The 26,887-nt window shown below is 44.1% G+C and overlaps 1 protein-coding gene and 1 pseudogene across 4 annotated transcripts in view; one reads left to right on the top strand and one right to left on the bottom strand.

The window, feature by feature from the left end:
* WWC3 (WWC family member 3) overlaps positions 1 to 26,887 on the top strand; it is a 128,568-nt gene that overhangs the window by 51,993 nt on the left and 49,688 nt on the right. For 3 of the 4 annotated variants that reach the window (XR_009050270.1, XM_057718094.1, XM_057718095.1), the window contains exons 4-6: positions 6,073 to 6,149; positions 7,247 to 7,326; positions 25,909 to 26,038. Coding sequence is in view for 3 of the 4 variants with exons in the window: in XM_057718094.1 (XP_057574077.1) it covers positions 6,073 to 6,149; positions 7,247 to 7,326; positions 25,909 to 26,038 (287 nt within the window). In the remaining variant the exon portion in view is untranslated. The remainder of the gene's footprint in view (positions 1 to 6,072; positions 6,150 to 7,246; positions 7,327 to 25,908; positions 26,039 to 26,887) is intronic. The other variant, XM_057718097.1, reaches the window with a different exon arrangement.
* On the bottom strand, positions 10,714 to 11,054 carry LOC130842203 (V-type proton ATPase subunit G 1-like; annotated as a pseudogene).

Below are 26,887 nucleotides of genomic sequence, written 5' to 3'. Positions count from 1 at the left end.
TCCCTGTTTTCTTGAAGGGCTGGAGATGCCAGTGGCTCTTGCTGGAGCCTATCTCCTCAGGGAGAAAGACTGTGAATGGTATCTAGGAATTAATTCAAGCATTTTATCCAGTTGCTGCTCTCCCTGGGGTCTTGAGCAAGCTCTTTCAATTTGCCATTTAACCTCAACTCCATTGAGGATAATTCTGTTAGATATGACTTGAACTATTTCTGGCCACAGGCTAAACTTCAGGACAGTGATCCTGATGGCTCGTGCTCCAACAGATGTCTCCTACTGGGGTCTGGGCCCTCGTCAGGAGCTGCTGCCGGCAGGGTCTGTGGCACACCTGGGCTCCAGTTGGCCACCTGGCTCTTGCACAGCCCAGATCGCTCACATTGTCAGCCATCTAAAGCAGGGCGGCGTCTTCTTGCTCGGGTACTGGGAACAGAGGGACATGTGGACTTATTTCCCATTCCTTCCTTCATTGGCAGTGACTGGAAGTGAAAGGAACCAAGTGAATGGGCTAGTGTTTTCCTGCATTGTTGTGATTGCAACATTGTGAAGCATTGTAATAGGGTGATGTTATTGTCGGTATACACACAAGAAACAATATTGGGTAGGCTAAGTTACTTCTTGAAGGTTATATCCCCCAATAAATGGTAGACCTTGGATTTGAACCCAGATCTTTTTGTGTAGCTAGCCTTCAGTGCTGTGTACTATTTCCAAGACATGGAAGAGTCAGCTCAGAAGAACTGATCGTGGTTTTGGAACAGCCTGGCCTCCCATTGTTCAAGGTATCCTGGAAATAAGGACTGATTATAAATTGACAGGTGGTCTGGCAATTTCACAACACTTGAAGGGGCACGTGGAAGGCAGAGTGCTTTCTACTTCTTGATTTTCTCATGGCCCATAGTGGGATCGCTCAACTAGTCATTTAGTTTTCAACAGGTATTTCCTTAGCACCTGGTGTTGGGGACAGGATTTGTCCCTAATGGCTGATTGTAGGGGAAAATGAGGCAATAATCGTAAACAGAGGAATTCATTGGAACAGTCATTTCTAATATTGCTGCAGAAGGGCATGGGGGTGGGCAAGGGGAGGGGAAGTGCTCTCTTCCACGCCCTTCACAGTTTTCCCCTGAGTTATGGAAGTCACCAGGATAAAACTCTGTTCATTGGAAAGATTTTGTGTCAGTATTGGGCCATCTGGTGTCTGAGATTATCCAAGCCTTAACTTTTTCGTCTCTAACCAAAACAAAGTCATGCTTTGCTGAATTTGAGCACACACGTCCCCATGAGACGAAGACCCCAACTCTGCTTTAGTTCTGTTCGCCTTATGAGCTAGCCGCCTTGGGGCCCAGTCCTGTCAGATGCTCTGTAGAACCGTGACGTGGAACTTTGCTACAACGGACTCAGTCTCTGAGACACATCCAGTACTTTCTCTGCAGCTCCATTTTGTAGAGTTTTCTTCTACTTTGTTCACTGCAGTATGTTCTTCTGTTTGCTTTCTTTGTAAACACTGAATACATTCGTTATTTCAGAAACTGTTTTTTTCATTCTTCCTGAGAAACTCTGGCCTCCAGATGCGTTCAGATGAAGTATATGACCAGTTGCAGGACCTTTTAGAAGGAATTCTTGCTTGGAGTAAATTATCGCCTGAACCACAGGTCAGCAAATTTTGGCCCACAGGCGGAATCCTGTCCACTCTGGATGTTTTGTAAATAAACTTTTATTGGAACCTAGCCAGGTCCATTCACTTACCCATTGTCTATAGCAGCTACAGTGGCAGAGTTGAGGAATTGAGACAGAAAGTGTATGGCCCACAAAGCCAGAAACATTTACTATTTGGTCCTTTGCAGAAGAATCTGCACCAGTGGTTCTCAACCCTGGCTGCACTGGAGGAATCTCCCGAAAGGCTTTTAAAAACTCTTACTGCCTGGGCCCCACTCCCACCCTTAGAGATTTGGGTTTAACTGGCCTTGGCTGGGGCCAGACACTTTTTTTTTTTTAAAGTTCCCCAGGGGATTCCCAGAGTTGAGATCCACTGATTGTGACCCTTTCTTCCAGCAGCAGGAGTATGACTTTGTTTGTTACCCTGGCTCCTGGGAGCTCCCAGAAGCCTACAGCCAAAATCTCTTCGGGTGCCTGGGAAAGAGTCCTTATCTCCGGTGAGAAAGCGCTGACCCGCCCTGCATTCCTGGCTGGGTGCCGCCGCCCCCCCCCCCCCCCACCTTATCAGTCCTTTGTCCGGCCCGCATTCTTTCTGAGGCTCCGGGCCCATCCGACAAAGACTATCTTCCCTTGTTTCCCTCATGGGAAGGTTTCTCATCTCCTGCCTAGCTGAGGATAAGGGCCACAGTCCATCCCTCCAGCCCTTCGTTTTCTTGCACGTAGGCATGTTGGAGCAGGCAGGAGGAAAATGGCTCACACAGCATTTACTCGGGTATTAGTTGGCAGGACTCAATCTCGAAGGCTGTCGCACAGCACACGTGTCTGCCAGATCTCCTCGTATGCTCTAGAGAGGGACTTCTTGGTTTGGATTTGGTGGCCTCTTGTGTTACTTCTGTAGGTTACCTCCGAGTGGGCTCGTTTGATTTTTTGGTTCCTTTGCTTCTCGTGCCTCTTTAGTTGGCCTCTTGTTTACAGGCACACTTTGGTTGGCTCTGGTAATTAGTACCTGTCAGCACAGAAACTGCCCAGGCTTGCTGTCCTCTGTGCAGGAGCCTTCCTGGGCTCCCTCAAGCAGCTCCCTGCAGTGCTGACGCCTGGAGGCACACACCTGGTCCTAAGGAGCCCTCTGCCCAGAGGATGTCTTTGGAGAAAGCCTGTCCTCTTTTAGAGCATGTCATCCGCCTGGGGCGATCTTGGGTTCTCACGGTCCAGAGGAGGCCTGTGTGTAAGAGGAGATGGAGACAGAGACAGATGGACACATGGACAGACACATTTCCCCCCTTTAATAACCTGTAAAATGGAAATCCAGAGTAATTCCTGGGCTCTGCAGCGTTTTGAGTGCTAAATACACAGGGCAAGCTCTCCTGTTGGGCACTCGGGAGCTGGAAGGCCATTTCTTCTTACATTGGAAAAGCGAATCGGACCCACAGGAGCCCAAGTTCTAGATGGAAAGTCCCTCTTTGACTGATGGCACAATGTAGATCAAGTCACTAGACACTCAGCCTTCATCTATAAAGTGGGGAAACATAATCGTCATCTCTCACAAAGATTTTATGAGAATAGATGAAATAAATGTGAAAGATACCCCGTAATAGCAAGGTAATTTACATTGGTGACAGCTAAGCTGTCACCTTCTTATTCTCTCATCCAAAGCAATGCCATATGCCTGAGCGGCCTCCTCCAGTTGTTTAATAGCTCTCCCCCCTTCAAGTGAGAAGAAAGCTTCAGAGGTGAAAGTCTAGTATTTATCCTAAACCTTGAGATTGCAGACGTGTCTTGACAGAGGAAGACATTTCTTTTTCTAAATGTTGTAGTGTCCCTGCTTTTAAAAATGGGGTCCAGAGTCTTGAGCTTTTCCTTGGACTCCACAAATGGGTTCCATTAGACTTACTGGCAGACATAAGGAACTGAGAATTTGTCTTTGTAAATTGAATTATATTATTAAAAGTTATGCCAGTGTTTATCACTCTCCTTAGCACTTGAAGATAAGATGTACTCACTGTCTTAGGTACTTGAGTTGCCTTTTCCCTCATCCCAGTCCTGGAATTTTATAGCTTTAGAGACTGTAGCAAAGGTAACATGAATGGTATCAATAAGTAAAACCTCTTTTACCATTTAGGATGTTTTCAGCTGTAAGTAGCAGAAAAGACTAACTGCCCTCAGCCTGGACAATAAGGACATCCACTGTCACCTAGCAGCGTCTCCAGGGGGCGGGTGGGTCTCCTCATTGGTGGACTCTGCAGCTCAGGGATGTTTATCAGGACCCCCCTCCAGGACTGGGCCAGGCCTGGTGTCCTGGGGGGAGGCGGATGCCCAGGTGCCTCAGGGCCCTGTCAGTTATGCGGGAGAACTGGGGGCAGGTTGCCGTGTGTCTGTACACACTGCACCTCCGGCGTGTACTTCAAGGCTCTTTGCTAATTCTCCCTCTGAAATTGCACAGACAGAGGAGTTTTGGCAACGATTTCAGGACACTGTTACTGATGTTTAATGTTGCAGTTAACTTCCCTGGACTTTGGTGGTGGAGTTACTTTCTGGGAATTTGGTGGGGGGGGGGGGTTACTTTCCCATTCCCCTGGGAATAGGAAAGCGCCCAGGTGGTAACTGTTGGTGTTGTCTTCCTCAGCTGCAAGGTGACGAGTGGACACACGTGGAAGGAGTCAGCAAGCCCTAGGCTCATTTGCATGTTATCTGAGCCAGTAGAAGCCCCTTAAGTTCAGGCCTGGGAAATTGAAGTCTCAGGAGTTTAGTGTGGAGATTTTATAGAAATAATTCCTGCCTCTTAAGGGCATTGTTTGAGGTGTTGCTTTCATTACTGGTCTTAAGTGAGACCAGAGAGTCAGACAAGATGGAGGTTGTAGGATTTGTAAGTAGACCTTCTTCATCTAAGAAAGAATTCTATTTTAAAATCATTTTCCTCTGTGTCTTTGAGAGATTAGAATTCTAAATATAAGAACATTTGAGATAAAGTTGGCAAACAGCTCCTCTAGATATTTATTTCCAGTAGATTCTAGTAATTTGAAATTCTGACTTAAATAGTAGATTTTCTGTAGAACTGGTTTTTGTTTTTGTTTTTTTTTAGAGGAGATATCTGAACAGCTCAAATTAACTTGGGGTGTGGTTCTATTGAAGGATGTGGTTCAACCTGAGGATGTTAAATAATTTTGCTTTCTTGTTTTATTAATTATTTATTTAAAAATTTGCTTACTTTTCTGTTTAAACCACATGATGGCTTTGAGCCATCTTCTCCAATATAAAATCGGGAGATGATTATAAACTAGTTTCTAGGAGTTGGCATCTAAGTTACCCGAATGACAGCCTTTGGTACCCAGATCAAAGGAGTAAAAGAACGGATGCTGGCCCTGCAGATGGGTCTTCTGAGCAGGTGAAACTAATGAGAATGACCCGGGGGCAGATTACACCAGTGTGGGGGGACTCTCAGAAGAAGAAAGAGGAGCCCCCACAGCTCAGGAAGGGACAAGAACCAAGTCACTGCAGCTCCAAGGCCTAAGAGAAAGAAGACAGAAGCATCAAGAGAAAGGGATGCACAGAGGTGGATGGGGTAATAGAAATTAGAAATGGCCGCAAGCTGCTGCAGTTGCTGAGACACTGGAGAGGGCTTGGCTGACTGTGCTCAGCACACAGCTGGATGGCCGAGTGCGTCTCAGTCACCACCAGGTATTGACCATCTGTGATCACGACGCTGTGTCTGTTAAAAGACTTTAAATCGTGCACAGTACACCGCTGAAGAAAGCATTTAGCTGTGCGATGTAATTTAGCTAAACGTTTTTCCATCAAAAACAAGCTGCTAGAATACAAGCGTGGGTGCTCTGCTCCAGCTTTCGGGGAACCAGCGACATGGAAGAATAGCTTTTCCTGAGGCCTGCCGGATACTGACATGTGACTAGAAATTTGTTTTTCATTTTACAAATCTTTAGTTTTTTTTTCTTTCTTATGTCAAAAATCGTTCATGTGGAGACTATAGATATGAAGAGAGTAAATATAAAATCTTTTGCAGTGAAACCATTGAGAATAAAAGTCAACTTTTGGGTTGTCCTTCCAGTGACTTCCATGGGTGTGGGCATTTTAAAAGGAAACAAAAATGGGTTCATACTGTATGTACTGTTTACATAGAACAGTTTTCTGTACCATAACGATACCTCCCCGCCCCAGCGTTGAAGTAAACAGTTTTGATTTACTTACAGCTCTATATTTTATTATGTGGAATCATGTAGAAGGGCCTCATGCAAAAATCAGACATCAAGATTCGAGGTTGTAAAATGTTAACTTCTTTAGGAGCCAGTGCCAACTTGGAAATCTGAGACTGAGAATTAATTACTTAATATGGTGAATCAGAAGTTCTTATCTATGTGTATTGATTTACTTTAAAGGATCCATTATAAAATAAAATATTTTCCTTCTGTTTAGCCTTCTCTGGATATTCAACAAATACAAAGTACGACCCATACCAAATTAAAGCAGAAATAGCAAGTCGTCGGGATAGGGTGAGTAAAATGAGTACTTTCACAGGTCGGAGCCCCACGTGTTTTTTTATGTAACATCATTTATCATGGTTCATTTTATGGCAGTGTGTCCAACACTCATATTTTAGTAAGATTTCCAGTTTCATGAATTATTACATTTGGTTTTACTTTCCACGTTTTTTCCTGATAGGAGGGGGAAAAGGTTCATTTTAAAGCCTTAGCCCATTTAACAAAAAATCGTCTGTATCCCTCTGTGTGTTTCACAGGGCTAGATTCACCCCACCCCCCTCACCCCATTTGGAAAGATTTGGTGACGTCAGGGCCCGACTTCAGAGGGCTGTTTCCTTGTATTAGCGGGATGCCAGCCCTGACCCTCGGCAGCTTGAACGTCTGCTGTTCTTCCCTGGTGGCTGTATTCCCACAGAAATCTTGCCTGCGATGGCATTTGACCAGAAGGTGCTGGTGCTCCTTCCTCGTGGTGCCGGGTGCTTTGTGTGCCACCGTGTTCCATCCCTTCAGCCCCTTGTCTTGGGCGTCTGGGAGGGGGGACGGGAGACGTCTGGGAGCATAAGCCTCAGATGCTAAACCGGAGTGTCTCCTTTAGTGCCCTGGCTCTCACATTCTAGCACACCAACAAAAAACACCTGGGGCATCAGTTCAAAGTGTGAGCTCCAGCATGCCCCCCTGAGTTTTAACACAGGCCTGGAGTGGGTCCCAGCACCTGTTTAAATAAGCACTCCAGGTGACTGACTTTCAGGTAGCGGGAAGCCACTCTTTGAGCAACAGCATTTCCTAGGTGGGACCTGTGGGTAGCAAGCAGAAAGCATGACGAAGTTTGCTTACTGCGATGTGTAAATCAGTACCTTGAAAAAGAAAATCCTTGCTGGTTCCAGGGTTCCACGTGGGTAGCAAGCTGTTCGTGGTCCGGGCCTTGTGTGTCTAAGCGAGCCGGCTCCTCTGCCAGGGCTGTTTGATATGCCTGTGGATGGAAGGTCATGGAGAGAATGGGTGACCCAGTGAATTGCAAGCGAATCAGAAACTTAGACGACAATGCTAACAACTGTAGAAGTCATTTTTCACAGCTTGTTTTTGGGAAAAAAAATGTAATTTGTCTTTAGCTTTCCAGATTAAAACGAGAGCTGACCCAGATGAAGCAAGAGCTGCAGTACAAAGAAAAGGGGGTGGAGACCCTGCAAGAGTGAGTGGCCTGCGGTGGCACAGGGAGAGCTTCCCTGCAATTTCCTGTTGCGCTGACCTGTTTGGTGCCAGTACATGTGTCCTAAAGCTTCACGGGTGTTCCCTTTTATGCTTTTGTTTATGCTCATTATTTGCTAATCCTAAGCATCAGATCTCTCTTTTCCCTGAAGATACTTTGTTCTTGTTTTCTTGGGAAACAAGACCTTTATTTTATATTTACTCACATTCTCGATCGCTATGCTGTCTGAAACACTGTACACAGCTATTTACATTTGAATTCCTGTTTTGTTAGTTTTGGTCTCTTAAATTTTTTAATTCTATAATTTAAATTAATTTAAATAAAATTAAAATTTTAGTCCCCAGTCTCGGTAGCCACATCTGAAATGCTCAGTAGTCACGTGTGACTCGTACAGATATTCTCCACCTCAGTGCTCGTGACACTTTGAACCAGGTAACTGTGGTTGGGGCAGTCCAGTGCACCGGAGGATGTTTAGCAGCATCCCTGGCCTTAACCCCCTAGATGCCGGTAGCACCCTCTCACCCAGTTGTAACAGCCAAAATGTCTCCAGATATTGCCAAGTGTTTCCTGGAGGACACGTTTGTCCCAAGTTGAGGACCACTGGGCTAGTGGCTGCAGCATTGCGCAGCATAGATAATAGGACATTTCCATTCTCACAGAACGTTCTGTTGGGCAGCCTGATCTATAGGTCCTCCCTCTGTTGACATCTTTACAATTAGAACTTTAGCCCTACTGAGAGTTTGGGGATGACGTTCTTATTTGTAAATTACATTAAGTGAGCAGATTCAATGAAGAAAAGTTATTTTATAAATGGTGATATTGGTGGCCTGAAAGAATTAATTTTCCTAAGAAAAGGTATTGTATGCTTGTTGGTCCGAAGTCCTTTTCCTTTTGATTCAGAGCCTGGTTTCACTTGCTGAACTTGGGCATGTGCTTCACACCTTCTGTGTTGACTCTTCTCGTGTGCCAATGGGAGCTGTCTTAGCTCACCTGCTCTGACAAAGTACTGTAGACTGAGTGACTTCAAGAGCAGACATTTACTTCTCACAGTTCTGGAGGCTGGAAGTCCAAGGTCAAGGCACTGGCAAATTCATTATCAGATGGCTGCCTTTTTGCTGTGTCTTGATATGGTGCTGTTGTGGGGTGGGGGGCTCTGGTCTCTGATGTCTCTTCTGCTTCTTTAAGGACACTAATCCCTTCATGGGGCCCCACTCTCATGACCTCATCTAAATATAATCACCCCCTAAAGGCCCCATTTCCAAATACTATCCCATTGGGTGTGAGGATTCACCATATGAGTTTTGGGGGGACATGAACATTCAGTCCATAGCAGCGATCATCGGGCTGAACTGTCCGAGGGCATCACCAGTGCCTGTGACAGTCAGTCTTCAGCAAATGGCAGGCATACGCCTGGCTACAGTTCTTGGTAACGTGGGCAGTGTGCCACTCTGCTGCATCCTGTGTGCAGATGCAGTGACAGTGTGTCACATGTGACTGCAGTTACTCTTTATAGACTGCAGAATGTGAGTGTTTGACAAAGGTAATGACCCCAGCATCATATAAAGGGTAATTACTGGGCATGTGAAGCCCTATTTTTTAACACAAGGTTGAGATTCACTTTCTTAATCACCTGGAAATGGTTTGGTTGATGATTCGTTTGTCTGCTTTTTATTAAGGACATATTATAGACATCAAGGGAGACAGAATAGAAAGGTGAGTTGGGTCCTGCCTGGAGGGGCTTGGCTTTTATGGCCCGAGACACTGCCATGCCCCCTGCAGGTCCCCGACGTGGCAGGGTTTGGTAAGCCATCCACGTGCTTAGCATGAGCTGCAGGCTTTTAACCTTACAGTCAGCTTTTTGCTTTCTCTACCACTACCTGCAGCAGTGTGTGTGTGTGCGCGTCTGTGTGATTTAGATCATTATACAATGGAAGTTCTTTAATTATCCCTAGTCAGTACAGCTTTTTTTTTTTAATTTGGCATGACAGAGAGTCTTTACTTTTAAATGATTATCAGTATACTATCAGTACACCAAGTACTAACATGTAACAAGTTCTTGAATTCTATCATCTAGTAATTTTTTTTAATTTATTTTTTATTGAAGTATAGTTGATTTACAATGTTGTGTTAGTTTCTGCTGTACAGCAAGGTGGTTCAGTTATACATATATATATTCTTTTTCATATTCTTTTCCATCATGGTTTATCATAGGATATTGAATATAACGAGGGTGAGTCAAAAATTATCGGCACTCTGGCTGTAGAATTTATTTTAATTAACTTTTAGAAAAGACAGATACATTTTTTGACATAATCTCTTTGCTTTTCAATACACTTTGTCCATCTGTCAACAAGCTTTCGTATTCCCTCATTAAAAAATGTTTTTGGCTGAGCTTCAAGCCACAAATGCACTTCTTCATCAGAAGTGAATCTTCATCCTCATAGGGCTGCTTTCAGGGGACCAAACAGGTGAAAGTCTGATGGAGCAAGATCAGGACTGTAGGGAGGATGCTTTAACACCTCAAAACGAAGTTTTTGTCAAGTGTCGACAGTACGGGCAGAAGTGTGCGGACATGCACACCCTCAGACCACAAAAAACGACTCCCTGCACGCTGCTCTTCTTTCATGCAGATCACAAGTGGGGCATCCATTTTTGCTTGCACCGCAGTCACAAATGAACTGATAACACGTTCATACCTGCACAGCAGTGACTGTAGACAGCTGCCTTGAACAGAAAGCGCTAATACGACAGTGTGGCCAACAGAAGTTTTAATAATAACCGGAGTGCGGAGAATTTTTGACTCACCCTCATAGTTTCCTGTGCTCTGCAGTAGGACTGTCATCTAGTAATTTTGATTAAAAGAAACTAAAAGCAGCCCAAACAATTATACTAGTATCCATTGTTCTAACCCTTAGCCGGAAAGGACTATTTTAAGGCTGGTTGCTGAGTTACGTAGGTTATAAATAACTATTTACTACTTTTTCATAGATAAAGCCCCTGACCTTCAAGAATGACTTAGGGGAAAAAAATTCATCCCTTTCTTTCTTAAGAAAAAAAATTTTTAACTATCTAAGAAAGAAAAAGTATTGATATATAAGCTGCTTGAGCAAAAGGGCATAGGAAAACAATGTATACCCATTATATTTCCAAGAAATATGAGGTAAAAAGATAAAATCTTTGGATAAGCTCTAAGCTTGTACAAAGAAGCTAGATTTACTGTTCTGCAAAAAGTGAAGGGACTTACTATATAACATATAGAAATAATTTAATGCCTTTTCACAAGAGTATAACTCAAGCCTTGCTAAAGTTTCATATTCCATGAAGGCATCGAAAATGCCGATCCACAAAACAGGCAGTTTTGTTCTTGCCCTATCTGTTTATGAGGTAGTTTTTGTAGATTTCTGGCCAGATGTCGCAGACAAAGGCCAAGAGCTTATCCAGGACTTCATCCCTGTTCTGCCGGAAGTAGGTCTGGAGGATGGTCATCTTCTCCACTTCAATGCTGCAACTGCTGTGGGATCCCAGAGCCGCAGCCTTCTTGGCCTTGAACTCCTTCTCCCTCTGCAGGCGGTACTGTTCAATTTCAAACCAGGCTGCTGCTTTGGCCTGTTTCAGCCCCTAGTTCTTTTGCTGCGGGCCTCGAACACCTCCTCGGCAGCCAGCTTCTTGGCCTGGAGCGCCTGCTGGATGTCCTGCGACCGACTGGCCATGGTGGCCATGACTCCATAGTGACTGAGAGCAGCCTAAATCGGCTCGACCGCCTCCTCGGGTCAGCCGACCCAGCCGCCCAAGCAGTACAGCTTTTTTAAAAAGTATTGCTTAAACAAATCAAGCTGCATTTTCAGTATCAGCTACTGGCATTGTTGCTCATTTTGTCCATCTGCTGCGCTGCGGTGCTTCCCGCTGCACCAATACCCATTCTATAATTTGATGCTGTACAGCCCTGCCCGCCTCCAGGTGCTCCAGTGATGCCTGCTGGGTGGTTCTGTGTGCGCTGTGACTGTGTCCTCCTGTGTCACTTCTGCTAAAGGGCTGGATCAGAAATAAGCAGAAGCAAATCATTGAATTTGGCAGGTCTTCACAAGTTGCTCCGACTGTCCAGTTAAATTGGAGGTTGATTTCCTTCTTTCATTTGGCCTCACTGTAGCTTTCTCTCATCACCAGGGGCAATCTGACTTTTCATGCGGGGCCTCATGCAGTTAATTTAACTCACTCGCTGAAGCTCTGGTGCAGGTGATTGGAGTTCAGGGCGGTTCAGGAACACTCTGAGGTCACGCAGGGACCCCCGAACCTCAGAGGGAAGCCCCACCGGCACCTTTCCCCACTGGCTCTGGCTTCTGTAGCAGGGTTTCCGGGCCGAGTGCCTGTTCCTTTGCGTGGCTTCTGTCACTCTGGCCACCTCCATTTCTTTATGTGAAGACAGAGGTTATATTGCAGTGTCAGCTTAAGACTGAACTCTCGAAAATAAAAGACGTCAGGGCTCAGGTGACAGAGAAAACCCCTTCCCCTTAGCATTGCTAGGAAGTAAATTCATATCTTACAGTCCAGGTAGTTTTAAGACTAGGAAAAGGTGGCCTCAATTTCTCCAGGTTTATTGGATGGGAAGCAGAAGGCGGTTCTGGGAAGAGTTTTAACTTCACACCTGCGGCCAGAGAGGAGAGTGAGTTCTGCACTTGCAGAGAGACGGGCCAGTGCTGTTTGATCTTCTTTCTGTTTTCCTTAGCAAGACCCCGCACGTGGGGACAGCGATGGTAAACACGCCCCCTGCCAAGGGGACGGTCCTCACTTCTTGCCGGAGCCTGTGGGGATACCCACCCTCCCCAGTGGAGGCTGAAGGGTGGCCTGAGGGAAAGTTCTGGACCTGGCCTTGGTCCTGGGGAACCCAGCCCAGCTTTCCAGATGGAGCTGCCTCGAGAGGCAGCTTCTAGTTGGCTGCTGTGTTGTTACTGCATGTGGTCATTCTGTGCTGTGACACGACTTCTCAGGAAGGAGAGGAAACAAGGGTGCTTGTGTCGTGCTTACAATGCTTTGCCATGAAAAGTAGCCTGGTGTGCCCTCCTCTGAGTTATACAGGCCACATATGAGATGAAAACAGCCGCTTTACTTATCTGGTATTGAAGATTGGCTCTTGTGTTTAGATTGAATCATGCAGACTGGTATTATTTATTGAAAAATTTGGAAAACCTCTGGTAAGCATCGATAATGTGATTACCCCGCCCCTACTGTACAACCCCAACTCTGAGCACAGATAATACATGAGCTGTTGAATGTAAATGGGCTCCTTAGAAATTATTACCAACATCGATTGAAGGCAGAGACCCTAGATTTTCCTCCAGAAAATTTTCTGCTGTTCTTGCTTCCCAGAATATTCCGTGTATTTTTTCCAGAGCACCTCACTGAGAGTTTGGCTACTTGTAACGTTTTAAACTCGACTTGTTTATCTTGGTGAACTTTCCTAGCTAGCAAGGAAATCCATCATTACACTTGGGTCCAAGTGAGGAAAAAAGAACCTTTTGTATTTTTTTTTTAAGTCTATACAGGTTGTTAATTTTTGTAGATGGGAGCTGGCTGTCAACGCAGTCTCTGAGTTAATGATAGAATGTGTGTGTGCAATATATATAAACTTTTAATGATGGAAAATGTCAAACATACACAAAAGTAGAGAGAATAGTATAAGGGAAACTTCCTGTACCCCTTACTCTGCTTCAGCAACTAACCACACAATGGCCAGTCTTGTTTTGTCTGTCACACAGCCTCATCGCCCAAGCTCTTACCACGTTATTGAAGCAAATCCCAGAATCGTATTTAATCCATACATGTCCCTCCTAAAGTTACGGACTCCTTTTGAAAACATAACTATAGTACCTGTGCCACTTAGTAGTTGTTGTCTCTTCTCCAGTGAGTTTTCCCATCTCCCCGGTTTTGTTTGGGTCCAGGTTCAGAGAAGGTCCACACCATATGTTTGATTAGTGTCTCTTAATCTCTACCCTCCTCTGCTTTTTTCTTTTTTCCTTCCTTTCTTCCTGCTGACAACTTATTTGTTGAAGAAGCTACTTTGTCCCAAAGAATTGCCCTGATATGGGATTTTGCTGTGTGAACGTGCATGGCGTCATTTAACATGCTCCTCTGTCCCCTGCTGTTTATGTAAACTAGTGTCATTAATCTGAGAGGCTGGATCTGACTCAAGTTCAGTTGCATTTTCTTTTCTTTCTGGGGGTAAGTATGGTTTGTAGGTGGTGGTGGTACTTCAGTCAGGAGGCGCACACTCTGGTTGTCTTTTTCTGGTGTGGTGTGAAGATTATCAGGGGGGTCTGGCATTGTCAGCCTAATACATCCGTTTATAACATTTCCTATCAGCTTTTCACCTAATGCAATGCACGTATAGACACGAAAGGTTTCAGGGTAAGTTCTCCAAGGTGGGTTGGCTGGGTCACAGGGTAAAGGCATTGGTTGTATCCTTAGATATTGCCAAATTCTCCTCCGGAGGGTGGCCTCATTTTGCATTCCCATCACTAGGAGATGGGTGTTCCTGTTCCCGTGGCGTGGCCAGCAGAACATGTTGTCACTCACACTTTTGCATTTCTGCCAGTCTCATGGGTGAGAGATAGTGTCTCAGTGTCTTCGTAATTTGCATTTCTCTTAAGGCCCTTTATAAACGTCCTCAGAAAACAGGAGCAACGTTTACAAGTAATGAACGTCTTCGGAAAAACTGAACTTTTCCAGTGAGAGAGCTACTGGATGTCGCTGCCCCAAAGTTTCCGAAGCTTGTTTTGAAAAATTATCTTCATATGACTCATGACTAGCACCCAGGGGCAAGGGGGGAGGAGCCAGAACGGGGATGTCCACAGCTTCCCAAATGGGTGATGCCCAAGAATGTGCCGGGTGTGCCGATGGGTGGGGGAGAGCTCCCTCGCTAGTGACGCTAGACCTCCTGGGCATCTGGAATGTTCCTCCTGTTCCACTGTGAGGTGTCCCGCAACTGGGAAGCTCCTTTAATACCGCTTCACCCTGAGTTTCCCATGCTTACGTGCCACCGGAGCCTGTTCCCGCCATGCCACCTGTAACATCCCCGTGTACTGGCGTGGTGGCCCCCCGTCCTCACACCAGCCACGGGGATTCTTGTAAAGTGTCTGCACTGCGTGGCCCCCGGGGACTCTCTCACTTAGAATACCATCCAGACTGCAGATGAGTCGGCCCCCGTCCTGACCTCGTTCCCCCAGTCTCCCCTTTGCCCACCTGCATCACCCTGCACTGGAACTCGCAGCTCCTGGTGCCTGAAACTCTCTCCCCAAGTCTCTCGTGCCTGTCCCCTCCCTTCCATAGTTCTCTGGATGAATGACATCTCGCCGAGGTCCCTGCTCACCACTGTATCTAAAAAGCAGCCTTCTCCCCACCGTCTCTCCCCACATCTGGCTGTGTTTTCCTTGAACAGCCAGTTGCTGCCTGACCCTATGGTTTCTTTCTTGTTGTCTATGTCTTTGCCTAGCGTCATGCTGCACGAGGATGCGGACTTGGCGTGGTTTCCTGCTTGGTCCGCAGGACACAGCCAGCTCTGGGTGCAGGGCAGGGCTCAGCAGGGTGAAGGGAACAGCCCGGGGACCATGCGGTGCTGCTCCTGGGACACCGGGGTGCCCTGGGCCAGGGCCTGGGCTGTGAGCACCAGGGAAGTTGCTGCATGGGCCCAGGCGCCTTCTTGTTAACTGCCTCAGCCTTCTCTTCCTTCTCTGCTCCTTACTGTGTTATGTTGTATTTTAAGAAGTCCTATTTCAGGACTTCCCTGGCGGCCCAGTGGTTGGGACTTCGCCTTCCAGTGCAGGGGATGCAGGTTTGATCCCTGGTCAGGGAGCTAAGCTTCCCACATGCCTCACGGCCAAGAAACCAAAACATAAAACAGAAGCAATATTACAACAAATTCAATAAAGACTTTAAAAATGGTTCACATCAAAAAAATCTTTAAGAAAAAAAAAATCTTATTTCTATCACTGTTGTTCAGATCACAGAAAGGGGTGCTCGCTGAATGTGCCAGTAACCACTTTCCTTGAGGTGCGTTCTTAGCCCCTGGGTCAGCCTCTTTTCTTTGAGCCTTTTTATTGCTTGATGACATTTTTCTGTCTTGGGATGCTGCGATGAGGTGAAGCCCGTGTGTCTCTTGCAATGAGAGAGTGACTGCACTCTGCGGGGCATTCGATACCACAGCAAGGCAGCATTCGATCTTGGAATTAGCATTTTCTGTCCGAGAGGATTTAATGGTTTCAGAAGAGGACAGGATTGTTCACAGTGCGGGCTTAGACCAGCAGTGTCCCATTACCAGAGCACAGAAGCTATAGCCCGCGCTAAAAGCCCAGTGCTCCTCAGATAGCAGTAAAACATACAGAAATGGGGGCAGAAGCAAAAAGAGCGTTGTTCCTGGCCGTGGGAGGGCCTGGTGTGCCACCCAGAACCGGCTGCTGATAAAAAGCTGCCGGAAGCTTTGTGAGGTTCGCTCCAGGCCCCCTGCCAGAGCCGCTGATGTGAAAGAGTCATGACAACACTTCTCATTCTTAGAGGTTGTAATGTGTGGTATTAATGTAGAATATCTTTCGAGGCCTGGCAGCCCTTTTCTTCAAGATGTGGGTTTAAGAATCTGTTTGGTTTTACTTTTTGCCAGCACAGTTCTCTTGACACCTTAAGTTGAACAACAAATATGGACACTTGAGGGCAGCAGGAGATGGAGGTTGATGAGAATCATCTCGGAGCTGCCTTCTCAGCAGTGTGCAGTCAGCATTTGAAGCTGTGTCTTCTTTTCTGTCTAACCGTTTCTTTCAAAGTCAGATGGTAAAGAGTACCAGCTTACTTTGGGACGACATCTGACTGGGTCTTAGTCCGTTCAGGCTGCTGTAACAAAATGCCATAGACTGGCTGGCTTATAAACAACAGAAATTCATTTCTTATTTCTGGAGGCTGGAGGTCCAAGATCAGGGTGCCAGCATGGTCAGGTTCTGTGTCTGATGAGAGCCAGCTTCCCAGTTCACGAACAGCCAGCCTCTCGCCATGTCCTCACATGGCCAAAGGGGCAGGGGAGCTCTCTGGAGTCTCTTTCATAAGGGCACTGATCCCATTCGTGAGGGCTCCACCCTTATGACCTAATCACCTCCCAAAGGCCCCACCTCCTGACCCCCTCACCCTGGGCATTAAGATTGTAACATGTGAGTGATGCGGGGACAGAAGCATGCACATCACAGCACACTACATAATAACTTGTGCCCTTATTAATACCACCTTTTGTTGAGCCCTTATCAACTTTCTGTCATCTTATTTGAGATGCATAAGCACTGTCTTGGGCTCTTAATTAAAATTAAAAAAAAGAAAAAGACAGTTCTTTGGCAGTCACAGATGTTATGATTTTCTTTATGTAATGGAATATGTTGATATTTTAGAAAGTACCAAATTATTGAGTGTATCCTCTGAATTTGACCAAAGTTGTAGACGGAATTTGCAAAAGGGGAGAAAACTCCCAAATAAATGAATTTTGCAGATGTGATGGTAGAGGGTTCCTGTCCTGTGAAGTTTTTGTTAGATGAAAATTGATCACAGTTGACAAATGGAAGTGGTTTGAATTCTGTGGAACCTTCCTTCCCCTTCTCAAAGCATAAGGACCCTACCTTGGCCACTCTGAGCAGGTGCATCTGGGGTAGCAAGGGCCATCACCGCACCTGGTGACCCAGTTCATACTTGAGAGCTGGGAGATGTGGGTTTGAATGTCGGCTCTGCCAGATCTTAGCTTGTCCTTTTGGGCCACTTAATCTCTCTGAGCCTCAATTTTTTCATTATAAAGTCTGAGAAGATTATGCTTATTTCCTAAAACTGTTGAAAGCATGTAGCAAGACTCTGTCACCTAGTAGGTACTTGATACACTGAACTATTTTAATATGCTATGTACATATTTATATAATTGAATCAAATATATACCATATAAAATATGTCTATATAAGGTTATACTTATAGAATAGTATCTTTTTACATAATTACATAGTCTACTATAATATGTAACTATTTTTAAACGATAATATTTAAGAGATTCCTAGAACTTTGAGGTCATCTTCTCTAATAGCTTTCACACTTTTTAACAGTGGACTCTTTTTTCCCTTTCCTTCCCCTCAGATGACACCTTCTGTGGAAGCAGTCTGTCTGAGACGGAGTGAAGGGAGGGCTTGCCAAAGCAGGGATGAGGGTCCCCAAGCCCTGCATGGGCTCTCCCTTTAGCTACCCCAGCTCACCACACTGGGACACCCTCGGCACAAAGTGAAAACAGCTGCTTTCGGTCAATCTTCATTCCTTTTTGAAGTCTCAGAGCCACTTGGGTGGAGCTGAGGTCAGGGCCCAGATCCGTGGCCTTGAAGTTGAACTTGGGTTCTTCAAGGCACTCTGTGGTGTCTGCCGATGAGATGCAGGACAGGGTTGCTGATCCCTCTCCCTGGTGGGAATTGGCGCCTATTTTCCTCCAGGTGGTGGCCGTTCCCATTGTAGATGCTGGTGCCTTGACAGGCGGCTGGCTCAGCGCCTGGCTTTACTGATGGCTGCACTTAGGCTCTATAGCTGCTAAAAGCCGTAAGGAAATCTCAGCACTTAAGTACGAAGCTGGAGCTGACGTGGTTAGTGTCTTACATTGTGGCCTTAACAGTGAGTGTGTGCCTATACTCTCTGACCGTTTGATTAGCATTGATTTTTTTTAACTTTTAATTTTTTTATTTTTTACAATAAACTGCATATATTTAGAGTGTACAATTTGGTATCCCAATTTCCCAGTTCATTCCCCCCCCCAACCCTCCCCACTTTCCCCACTTGGTGTCCATATGTTTGTTCTCTACATCTGTGTCTCTATTTCTGCCTTGCAAAGCAGTTGATCTGTACCATTTTTCTATAGTCCACATATATGTGTTAATATACAATATTTGTTTTTCTCTTTCTGACTCACTTCACTCTGTATGACAGTCTCTAGGTCCATCCATGTCTCTAAAAGTGTCCCAGTTTCATTGCTTTTTACAGCTGAGTAATATTCCGTTGTATGTATGTACCACATCTTCTTCATCCATTCATCTGTTGATGGACCTTTAGCTTGCTTCCATGTCCTGGCTACTGTAAATAGTGCTGCAGTGAACATTGGAGTGCATGTGTCTTTTTGAATTATGGTGTTCTCTGGGTATATGCCCAGGAGTGGGATTGCTGGGTCATATGGTAGTTCTATTTTTAGTTTTGCAAGGAACCTCCATACTGTTCTCCATAGTGGCTATATCAATTTACATTTCCACCAGCAATGCAAGAGCGTTCCTTTTTCTCCACACCCTCTCCAGCATTTACTGTTTGTTGATTTTCTGATGATGCCCATTCTCACCGGTGTGAGGTGATACCTCATTGTCGTTTTGATTTGCATTTCTCTAATAATTAGTGATGTTGAGCAGCTTTTCATGTGCCTCTTGGCCATCTGTATGTCTTCTTTGGAGAAATGCCTATTTAGGTCTTCTGCCCATTTTTTAATTGGGTTGTTTGTTTTTTTGATATTGAGCTGGATAAACTATTTATATATTTTGGAGATTAATCCTTTGTCTGTTGATTCATTTGCAAATATTTTTTCCCATTCTGAGGGTTGTCTTTTCGTCTTGCTTATAGTTTCCTTTGCTGTGCAGAAGCTTTGAAGTTTCATTAGGTCCCACTTATTTATTTTTGTTTTTATTTCCATTACTCTAGGGGGTGGATCAAAAGAGATCTTGCTGTGATTTACATTGAAGAGTGTTCTTCCTATGTTTTCCTCTAGGAGTTTTATAGTGTCTGGCCTTACATTCAGGTCTTTTATCCATTTTGAGTTTATTTTTGTGTATGGTGTTAGGAAGTGTTCTAATTTCACTCTTTTCCATGTAGCTGTCCAGTTTTCCCAGCACCACTTATTGAAGAGGCTGCCTTTTCTTCATTGTATATCCTTGCCTCCTTTGTCATAGATTAGTTGACCATAATTTATCTCTGGGCTTTCTTTTCTGTTCCACTGATCTATATTTCTGTTTTTGTGCCAGTACCATACTGTCTTGATCACTGTAGCCTTGTAGTATAGCCTCAAGTCAGGAAGCTTGATTCCACCAACTCCGTCTTTCCTTCTCAAGATTGCTTTGACTGTTCGGGGTCTTATGTGTTTCCATACAAATCGTAAAATTTCTTGTTCTAGTTCTGTGAAAAATGCCATTGGTAATTTGATAGGGATTGCATTGAATCTGTAAATTGCTTTTGGTAATATAGTCATTTTTCACAATGTTGATTCTTCCAATCCAAGAACATGGTATGTCCCTCCATCTGTTTGTGTCTTTTTTGATTTCTTTCATTAGTGTCATAGTTTTCTGAGTACAGGTCTTTTACCTCCTTGGTTAGGTTTATTCCTAGGTCTTTTATTCCTTTTGTTGCAAAGGTGAATGGGATTGTTTCCTTAATTTCTCTTTCTGATCTTTCATTATTGGTGTATAGAAATGCAAGAGATTTCTGTGTGTTAATTTTGTATCCTGTAACTTTACCAAATTCATTGATTAGCTCAAGTAGTTTTCTGGTGGCATCTCTAGGATTTTCTATGTGTAGCATCATGTCATGTGCAAACAGTGACAGTTTTACTTCTTCTTTTCCAATTTGGATTCCTTGATTGCTTTTTCTTCTCTGATTGCTGTAGCAAGGACTTCCAAAACTATGTTGAAGAGCAGTGGCAAGAGTGGACATCCTTGTCTTGTTCCTGATCTTACAGGGAATGCTTGCAGTTTTTCACCATTGAGAATGATGTTTGCTGTGGGTTTGTCATATATGGCTTTTATTCTGTTGAGGTAGGTTCCCTCTATGCTCACCTTCTGGAGAGTTTTTATCATAAATGGAGTTGAATTTTGTCAAAAGCTTTTTCTGCAGCTATTGAGGTGATCATGTGGTTTTTATCCTTCACTTTGTTAATATGGTATATCACATTGATTGATTTGCGTATATTGAAGAATCCTTGCATTCCAGGGATAAACCTCACTTGATCATGGTGGATGATCCTTTTAATGTGTTGTTGGATTCTGTTGGCTAGTATTTTGTTGAGGATTTTTGCATCTAAATTCATCAGTGATATTGGTCTGTAGTTTTCTTTTTTTGTAGTATCTTTGTCTGGTTTTGGTATCAGGGTGACGGTGGCTTCAGAAAATGAGTTTGGGAGTGTTCCTTCCTCTGCAATGTTTTGGAGGAGCTTGAGAAGGATGGGTGCTAGCTCTTGCCTAAATGTTTGATAAAATTCAGCTGTGAATCCATCTGGTCCTGGACTTTTGTTTGTTGGGAGATTTTTAATCACAGTTTCAGTCATTACTTGTGATTGGTCTGTTCATATTTTCTATGTCTTCCTGATTCAGTCTTGGAAGGTTATACCTCTCTAAGAATTTGTCCATTTCATCCAGGTTGTCCATTTTATTGGCATATAGTTGCTTGTAGTAATTTCTTATGGTGCTTTTTATTTCTGCGGTGTCCCTTGTAACTTCTCCTGTTTCCTTTCTAATTTTATTGATTTGAATCCTCTCCCTCTTTTTCTTGATGAGTCTTGCTAGAGGTTTATCCATTTTATTTACCTTCTCAAAGAACCAGCTTTTAGTTTTATTGAGTTTTGCTATTGTTTTCTTTGTTTCCATTTCATTTATTTCTGCTCTGATCTTTATGATTTCTCTCCGTCTACTAACTTTGGGTTTTGTTTGCTCTTCTTTCTCTAGTTTCTTTAGGTGTAAGGTTAGATTGCTTATTTGGGATTTCTCTTGTTTCTTGAGATAGGATTGTATTGCTATAAACTTCCCTCTTAGAACTGCCTTTGCTGCCTCCCACAGGTTTTGAATCGTTGTGTTTTCGTTGTCATTTGTCTCTAGGTATTTTTTGATTTCCCCTTTGATTTCTTCAGTGATTTGTTGGTTATTTAGTAGTGTATTGTTTAGCCTCCATGTGTTTGTGTTTTTTACACTTTTTTTCCTCTAATTGATTTCTAATCTCATAGCGTTGTCAGAAAAGATGCTTGATACGATTTCAATTCTTTTGAATTTTCCAAGGCTTGATTTATGACCCAAGATGTGATCTATCCTGGAGAATGTTCCATGTGCACTTGAGAAGAATGTGTAATCTGCTGTTTTGGGATGTAATGTCCTATAAATATCTATTAAATCCAGCTGATTTATTGTGTCATTTAAAGCTTGTGTTTCCTTATTCATTTTCTGTGTGGATGATCTGTCCATTGGTGTCAGTGGGATGTTAAAGTCCCCCACTATGATTGTGTTACTGTCGATTTCCTCTTTCATAGTTGTTAGCATTTGCCTTATGTATTGAGGTACTGCTATATTGGGTGCACATATATTTATAATTGTTATCTCTTCTTCTTGGATTGATCCCTCGATCTTTATGTATGTCCTTTCTTGTCTCTTGTAACATTTTTTATTTTAAAGTCTGTTTTATCTGATATGAGTATCGCTACTCCAACTTTCTTTTGATTTCCATTTGCATGGAATATCTTTTTCCATCCCCTCACTTTCCGTCTGTATGTGTCCCTAGGTCTGAAGTGGGTCTCTTGTAGACAGCATCTATATGGGTCTTGTTTTTGTATCCATTCAGCCAGTCTGTGTCTTTTGGTTGGTGCATTTAGTCCATTTACATTCAAGGTGATTATTGATATGTATGTTCCTATTACCATTTTCTTAGTTGTTTTGTTTCTGTTTCTGCAGGTCCTTTTCTTCTCTTATGTTTCCCACTTAGAGAAGTTCCTTTAGCATTTGTTGTAAGGCTGCTTTGGTGGTGCTGAATTCTCTTAGCTGTTGCTTGTCTGTAAAGCTTTTGATTTCTCCGTCAAATCTGAATGAGATCCTTGCTGGGTAGGGTATTCTTGGTTGTAGGTTCTTCCCTGTCATCACTTTAAATATATCGTGCCACTCCCTTCTGGCTTGTAGAGTTTCTGCTGAGACATCAGCTGTTAACCTTATGGGAGTTCCCTTGTATGTTATTTGTCGTTTTTCCCTTGTTGCTTTTAATAACTTTTCTCTGTCTTTAATTTTTGTCAACTTGACTACTATATGTCTTGGCGTGTTTCTCCTTGGGTTTATCCTGCCTGGGACTCTCTGCGCTTCCTGGACTTGGGTAGCTATTTCCTTTCCCATGTTAGGGAAGTTTTCAACTATAATCTCTTCCAATATTTTCTCAGGTCCTTTCTCTCTCTCTTCTCCTTCTGGGACCCCTGTAATGCGAATGTTGGTGCGTTTAACATTGTCCCACAGGTCTCTTAGGCTGTCTTCAGTTCCTTTCATTCTTTTTTCTTTATTCTTTTCTGCATCAGTGATGATCTCCATTCTGTCTTCCAGGTCACTTATTCGCCCTTCTGCCTCAGTTAATCAGCTATTGGTTCCTTCTAGTGTATTTTTCATTTCAGTTATTGTGTTGCATATCTCTGTGTGTTTGTTCTTTAATTCTTCTAGGTCTTTGGTAAACTTTTCTTGCAACTTTTCGATCTTTGCATCCAATCTCTTTTCAAAGTCCTGGATCATCTTCACCATCATTATTCTGAATTCTTTTTCTGGAAGAGTGCCTATCTCCTCTTCATTCAGTTGTTTTTCTGGTGTTTTATGTTGTCCCTTCATCTGGTACAAAGTCTTTTGCCTTTTCATTTTCTCTTTCTGTGGCTGTGATTTTCAGTTCCACAAGATGAAATAGTGCTGATACTGCTTGATTCTGCTGTCTGCCCTCCTATGTAGGAAGCTGTGTAGGAGGCTCTTGGGTGCTTCCTGATGGGAGGGACTGATGGTGAGTTGGGCTGGGTGGGTGGAGCTCAGTAAAACTTTAATCCGATTTGATGGGTGGAGCTCAGTGACACTTTAATCTGCTTGTCTGCCAATGGGTGGGGCTGTGTTCCCACCCTGGTGGTCGTTTGGCCTGAGGCGACCCAGCACTGGAGCTTACAGGCTCTTTGGTGGGGCTAATGGTGGATTCTGGAAGGGCTCACACCAGTGAGCACTTCTCAGAACCTCTGCTGCCAGTGCCCCTGTCTCCTCGGTGAGGCACAGCTGCCCCCCAACTCTGCAGGCAACCCTCCAACACCAGCAGGTAGGTCTGGTTCGGTCTCCTATGGGGTCACTGCTCCTTCCCCCTGGGTCCTGGTGAGCACACTTTTTTGTGTGCCCTCCAAGAGTGGAGTCTCCGTTTCCCCCAGTCCTGTGAAGGTCCTGCAATCAAATCCCGTTGGCTTTCAAAGTCTGATTCTCTGGGGATTCCTCCTCCCATTGCTGGACCCCCAGGTTAAGAAGCCTGACATGGGGCTCAGAACCCTCAGGACTTCTGCGGTATAACTGTTCTCCAGCTTGTGAGTCACCCACCCAGCATTTATGGGATTTGGTTTTAACATGATTGCGCCCCTCCTACCGTCTCATTGCGGCTTCTCCTTTGTCTCTGGATGTGGGGTGGTTTTTTTTGGTGAGTTCCAGTGTCTTTCTGTCAATGATTGGTCAGTGGTTAGTTGTAATTCCAGTGCTCTTGCAAGAGGGAGTGAGCGCACGTCCTCCTACTCCGCCATCTTCAGCATTGATTTTTAAGCAGTTAAAAGCATTTTGTTCAATGCAGTAGGCTTTCATTTTTCTATATGGGTGTCAGTGTCAGGTGGCGATCCATTTGCTGTATTTTTCATTCTGGAGGAGCTGGTAGACCTGGGTGTTAGCAAAGGTATTTGTCATTAACTGTTACAGAGAAATCACTCTCTCCTGCCCTCGGGATTTTTGCATGGAAATGATGTAACCCTTTTCTACAGACTTCATTAACCTAAGTGGGTTGTGATTTGTGACATTAAATGAGATATATTGGAAAGCCTTTTATCAGAAGATGGATACAAGGAGGTATTATTACATAAATCCATTACATAAATGGATTCTCTCTGCAAGAAAAGTTGGGCCACTTCCTTGGCAGATGTAGTGCTGGGAGATGAATGACCTTTGTTCCTGCCTTGTGTTAGAGACTCTTAGTTCTCCATAGAACAGCTAAAATGGAAAAACACATGGCCCGGCCATGTTGGGTTGTAGGGGTGTCACCATTCAATGTGTGGGGTCTCCCAGTGCATCTGTATCTGCTCTCCAAGGAAGAGGACTCAGGACCAGTTTTCATGAATATTTTGTTTGTTGCAGATGGCAATCATAGTGGTGCTGTTGAGCCCTGAAATCCTGTTCCGAAGGGAGGGAATGATTTCCTGCTTGTTTTATTTGTCCTCTCATTGCAGTGGTGCTGATAGCTCAGATCAGCTCTGGTGCTGAGTTTTGTTGTGAGTTGTGACATTTGTGGCCAGGAATTTGTTAGTGATGATAAAGTACTGGAGTTGGTGAATTATTTACTTTTTCTCTCATGAGTAAGTAGACTCAGCGTTATCCTGGTAATAATAATCACAGCAGGCATTATATGCCAGGCCTCTGCCAAGTGTGCCCTTTTCTTACATTGTCTCATTAAATGGGAGAAACATTTTTAGTGTCCCTATTTGAGGCATGAGGAAACAGGTTTAACGAGGTGAAGTGTCTTGCCCAGCCCCACTGTAGAGCTGGAGTGTCATTCGTACTCACCAGCATGCCAGGATGCTCTTGTGAGGATTTTGGGGTAACATGGGGGAAACAGTTTAGAACCAGAACCTGTGTCATGGTGGATCTGAAACCTGAAATGCAAGCTGGTGACTTTGCAGAGAAGGAGTTTATTCTGTTTCTGAATCACAGTCTCTTCTTCAGCCCTGAGGGCTTCCAAGGCTTAAGACAGGTAATGGAAGATGCGACCAAGGACACGCTACAGGAGGCTGCCTGCTCTTTTTGCAGGCCAGAGTCAAGCCTCGACTCGGTCATTGCTCTGTTTCCACCATACAGAACCAGGCCCTGTGTGCCCAGGGGTGGGCTGGCTGGAAGGAAGGATGGCTGGAAGGAAGTTAGCTTAAGTGGATGGAATGAAGGAAGGATGAATGGATGTTTGGATGGGAGGGGAGCTGTAGTAGTAGAGAGAGAATGATAATGATAATTTAGAACCAAAATGAAAGAAAGATAAAGGAGCCATAAGTGTTTCCAACTTTTGTACAGGGCATCACTGTTGAAAGTTCCCTACCTTTTGCTGTTTCCCATATATTCTTCTTGCACACAGATTTCATTTCTATGTTTATTTAATAGACATTCTTGACCACTAACCCAGATGCTGGGTATAAATGAATAAGACATAATCCTGCTCTCAGAGAGGGAAGTTTAAAATCTCAGGAAGTTATTACGTCAGTGAACTTGTTGCCTAAGCGTTAGTAGAGGACGCGGGGAATCCTGCCTGTAACGTCCTCGCCTGCAGAGGATGCTCTTGGAGCAAAGGGAGCCATCCACCGCCAGTCTCATCTCCTGGTGTTCACCACAAACAAGGAAGGTCTTATGGGATCTTTATTTTTCTTTGCCAAAACGTTGTTTTTAACTGTTTCCCACCTTTCTATGAAGCTTTTAAGTTTTGGGTTGTTATTGTTTAATGGAATGTTAAAAATCTTGTATAGAATGACTCTTACATTTCTTTTTGAACCAGAATTGATCGTAAGATGTCAAGTGCTCACACCAGCTACAAGCTGGATGAGGCACAGGCTATAATGAATGAACTCAGGACCATCAAGAAAGCCATTTGTACAGGCGAGAAGGAGAGGCGGGACCTGATGCAGGTAAGAGGCCCAGGTGCTCTTCAGAGCCCACATCCGTCTGTCTGCCTATCTGCTTGTCTGTTAACTTTATTTAAAAACTAAAAAACATATGTATATTTACTATATATATTATATATTTACTGTATAATCATACATATTTTAAAGACATACATGTATGTATAATATATATGTATATATGATATCTTCTATATGTACGTGTGTACATATAGATATTTTAAAGTACATATATTAGTTTCCTAGGGCTGCTATGACAAGGGACCACAAACCAGGTGGCTTAGAACAACAGAAGTTTATTCTCTCCAAGTCTGGAGGACAGGAGTCTGATCTCAGAGTGTAGCAGCTCTGTGCTCTGTCTGAGGCTTGAGGGGAGGCTCCTTCCTTGCTTCTTCGAGCTCCTGAGGGCTGCTGGCAGTCCTTGGTGCGCCTCGGCTTGGATGCATCACTCCAGTCTCTGCCTTTGTCGTCACGTGGTTTCTCTGGGTCTCTGTATAAATTTTTTCTGCTTATGAGGACACCAGTCATTGGATTAGAACCTGCTCTAATCCAGCATGACCTCGTGTTAACTTGATTCCATCTGCAGACTTTCCTTCCAAATAAGCACACATTCCCAGGTTCCGGGGGTTAGGACTTCAGCATGTCTTATTGGAGGACACAGTTCAGGCCACAACAGTGGGTGATAACATTCATACTGTTCAATAATCAAAATAATTCAAAAAGTCTATCATAAGAGTCTTGCTCTCACCCCATTCTCTCACCTCCTGTAACTACTTTTATTAGTTTCTTGTACACCCTTCCAGTGTTTATACAGACACGTGAAAGTATGAACACGTGGCCAGCTGCCCTTGCAGA

This window comes from Hippopotamus amphibius, chromosome X, assembly GCF_030028045.1.
Source record: "Hippopotamus amphibius kiboko isolate mHipAmp2 chromosome X, mHipAmp2.hap2, whole genome shotgun sequence".
In the NCBI taxonomy this organism is placed as follows: Eukaryota; Metazoa; Chordata; class Mammalia; order Artiodactyla; family Hippopotamidae; genus Hippopotamus; species Hippopotamus amphibius.
Note: the sequence above shows the minus strand (reverse complement) of the source record. Positions and strands in the feature narration are given on the sequence as shown.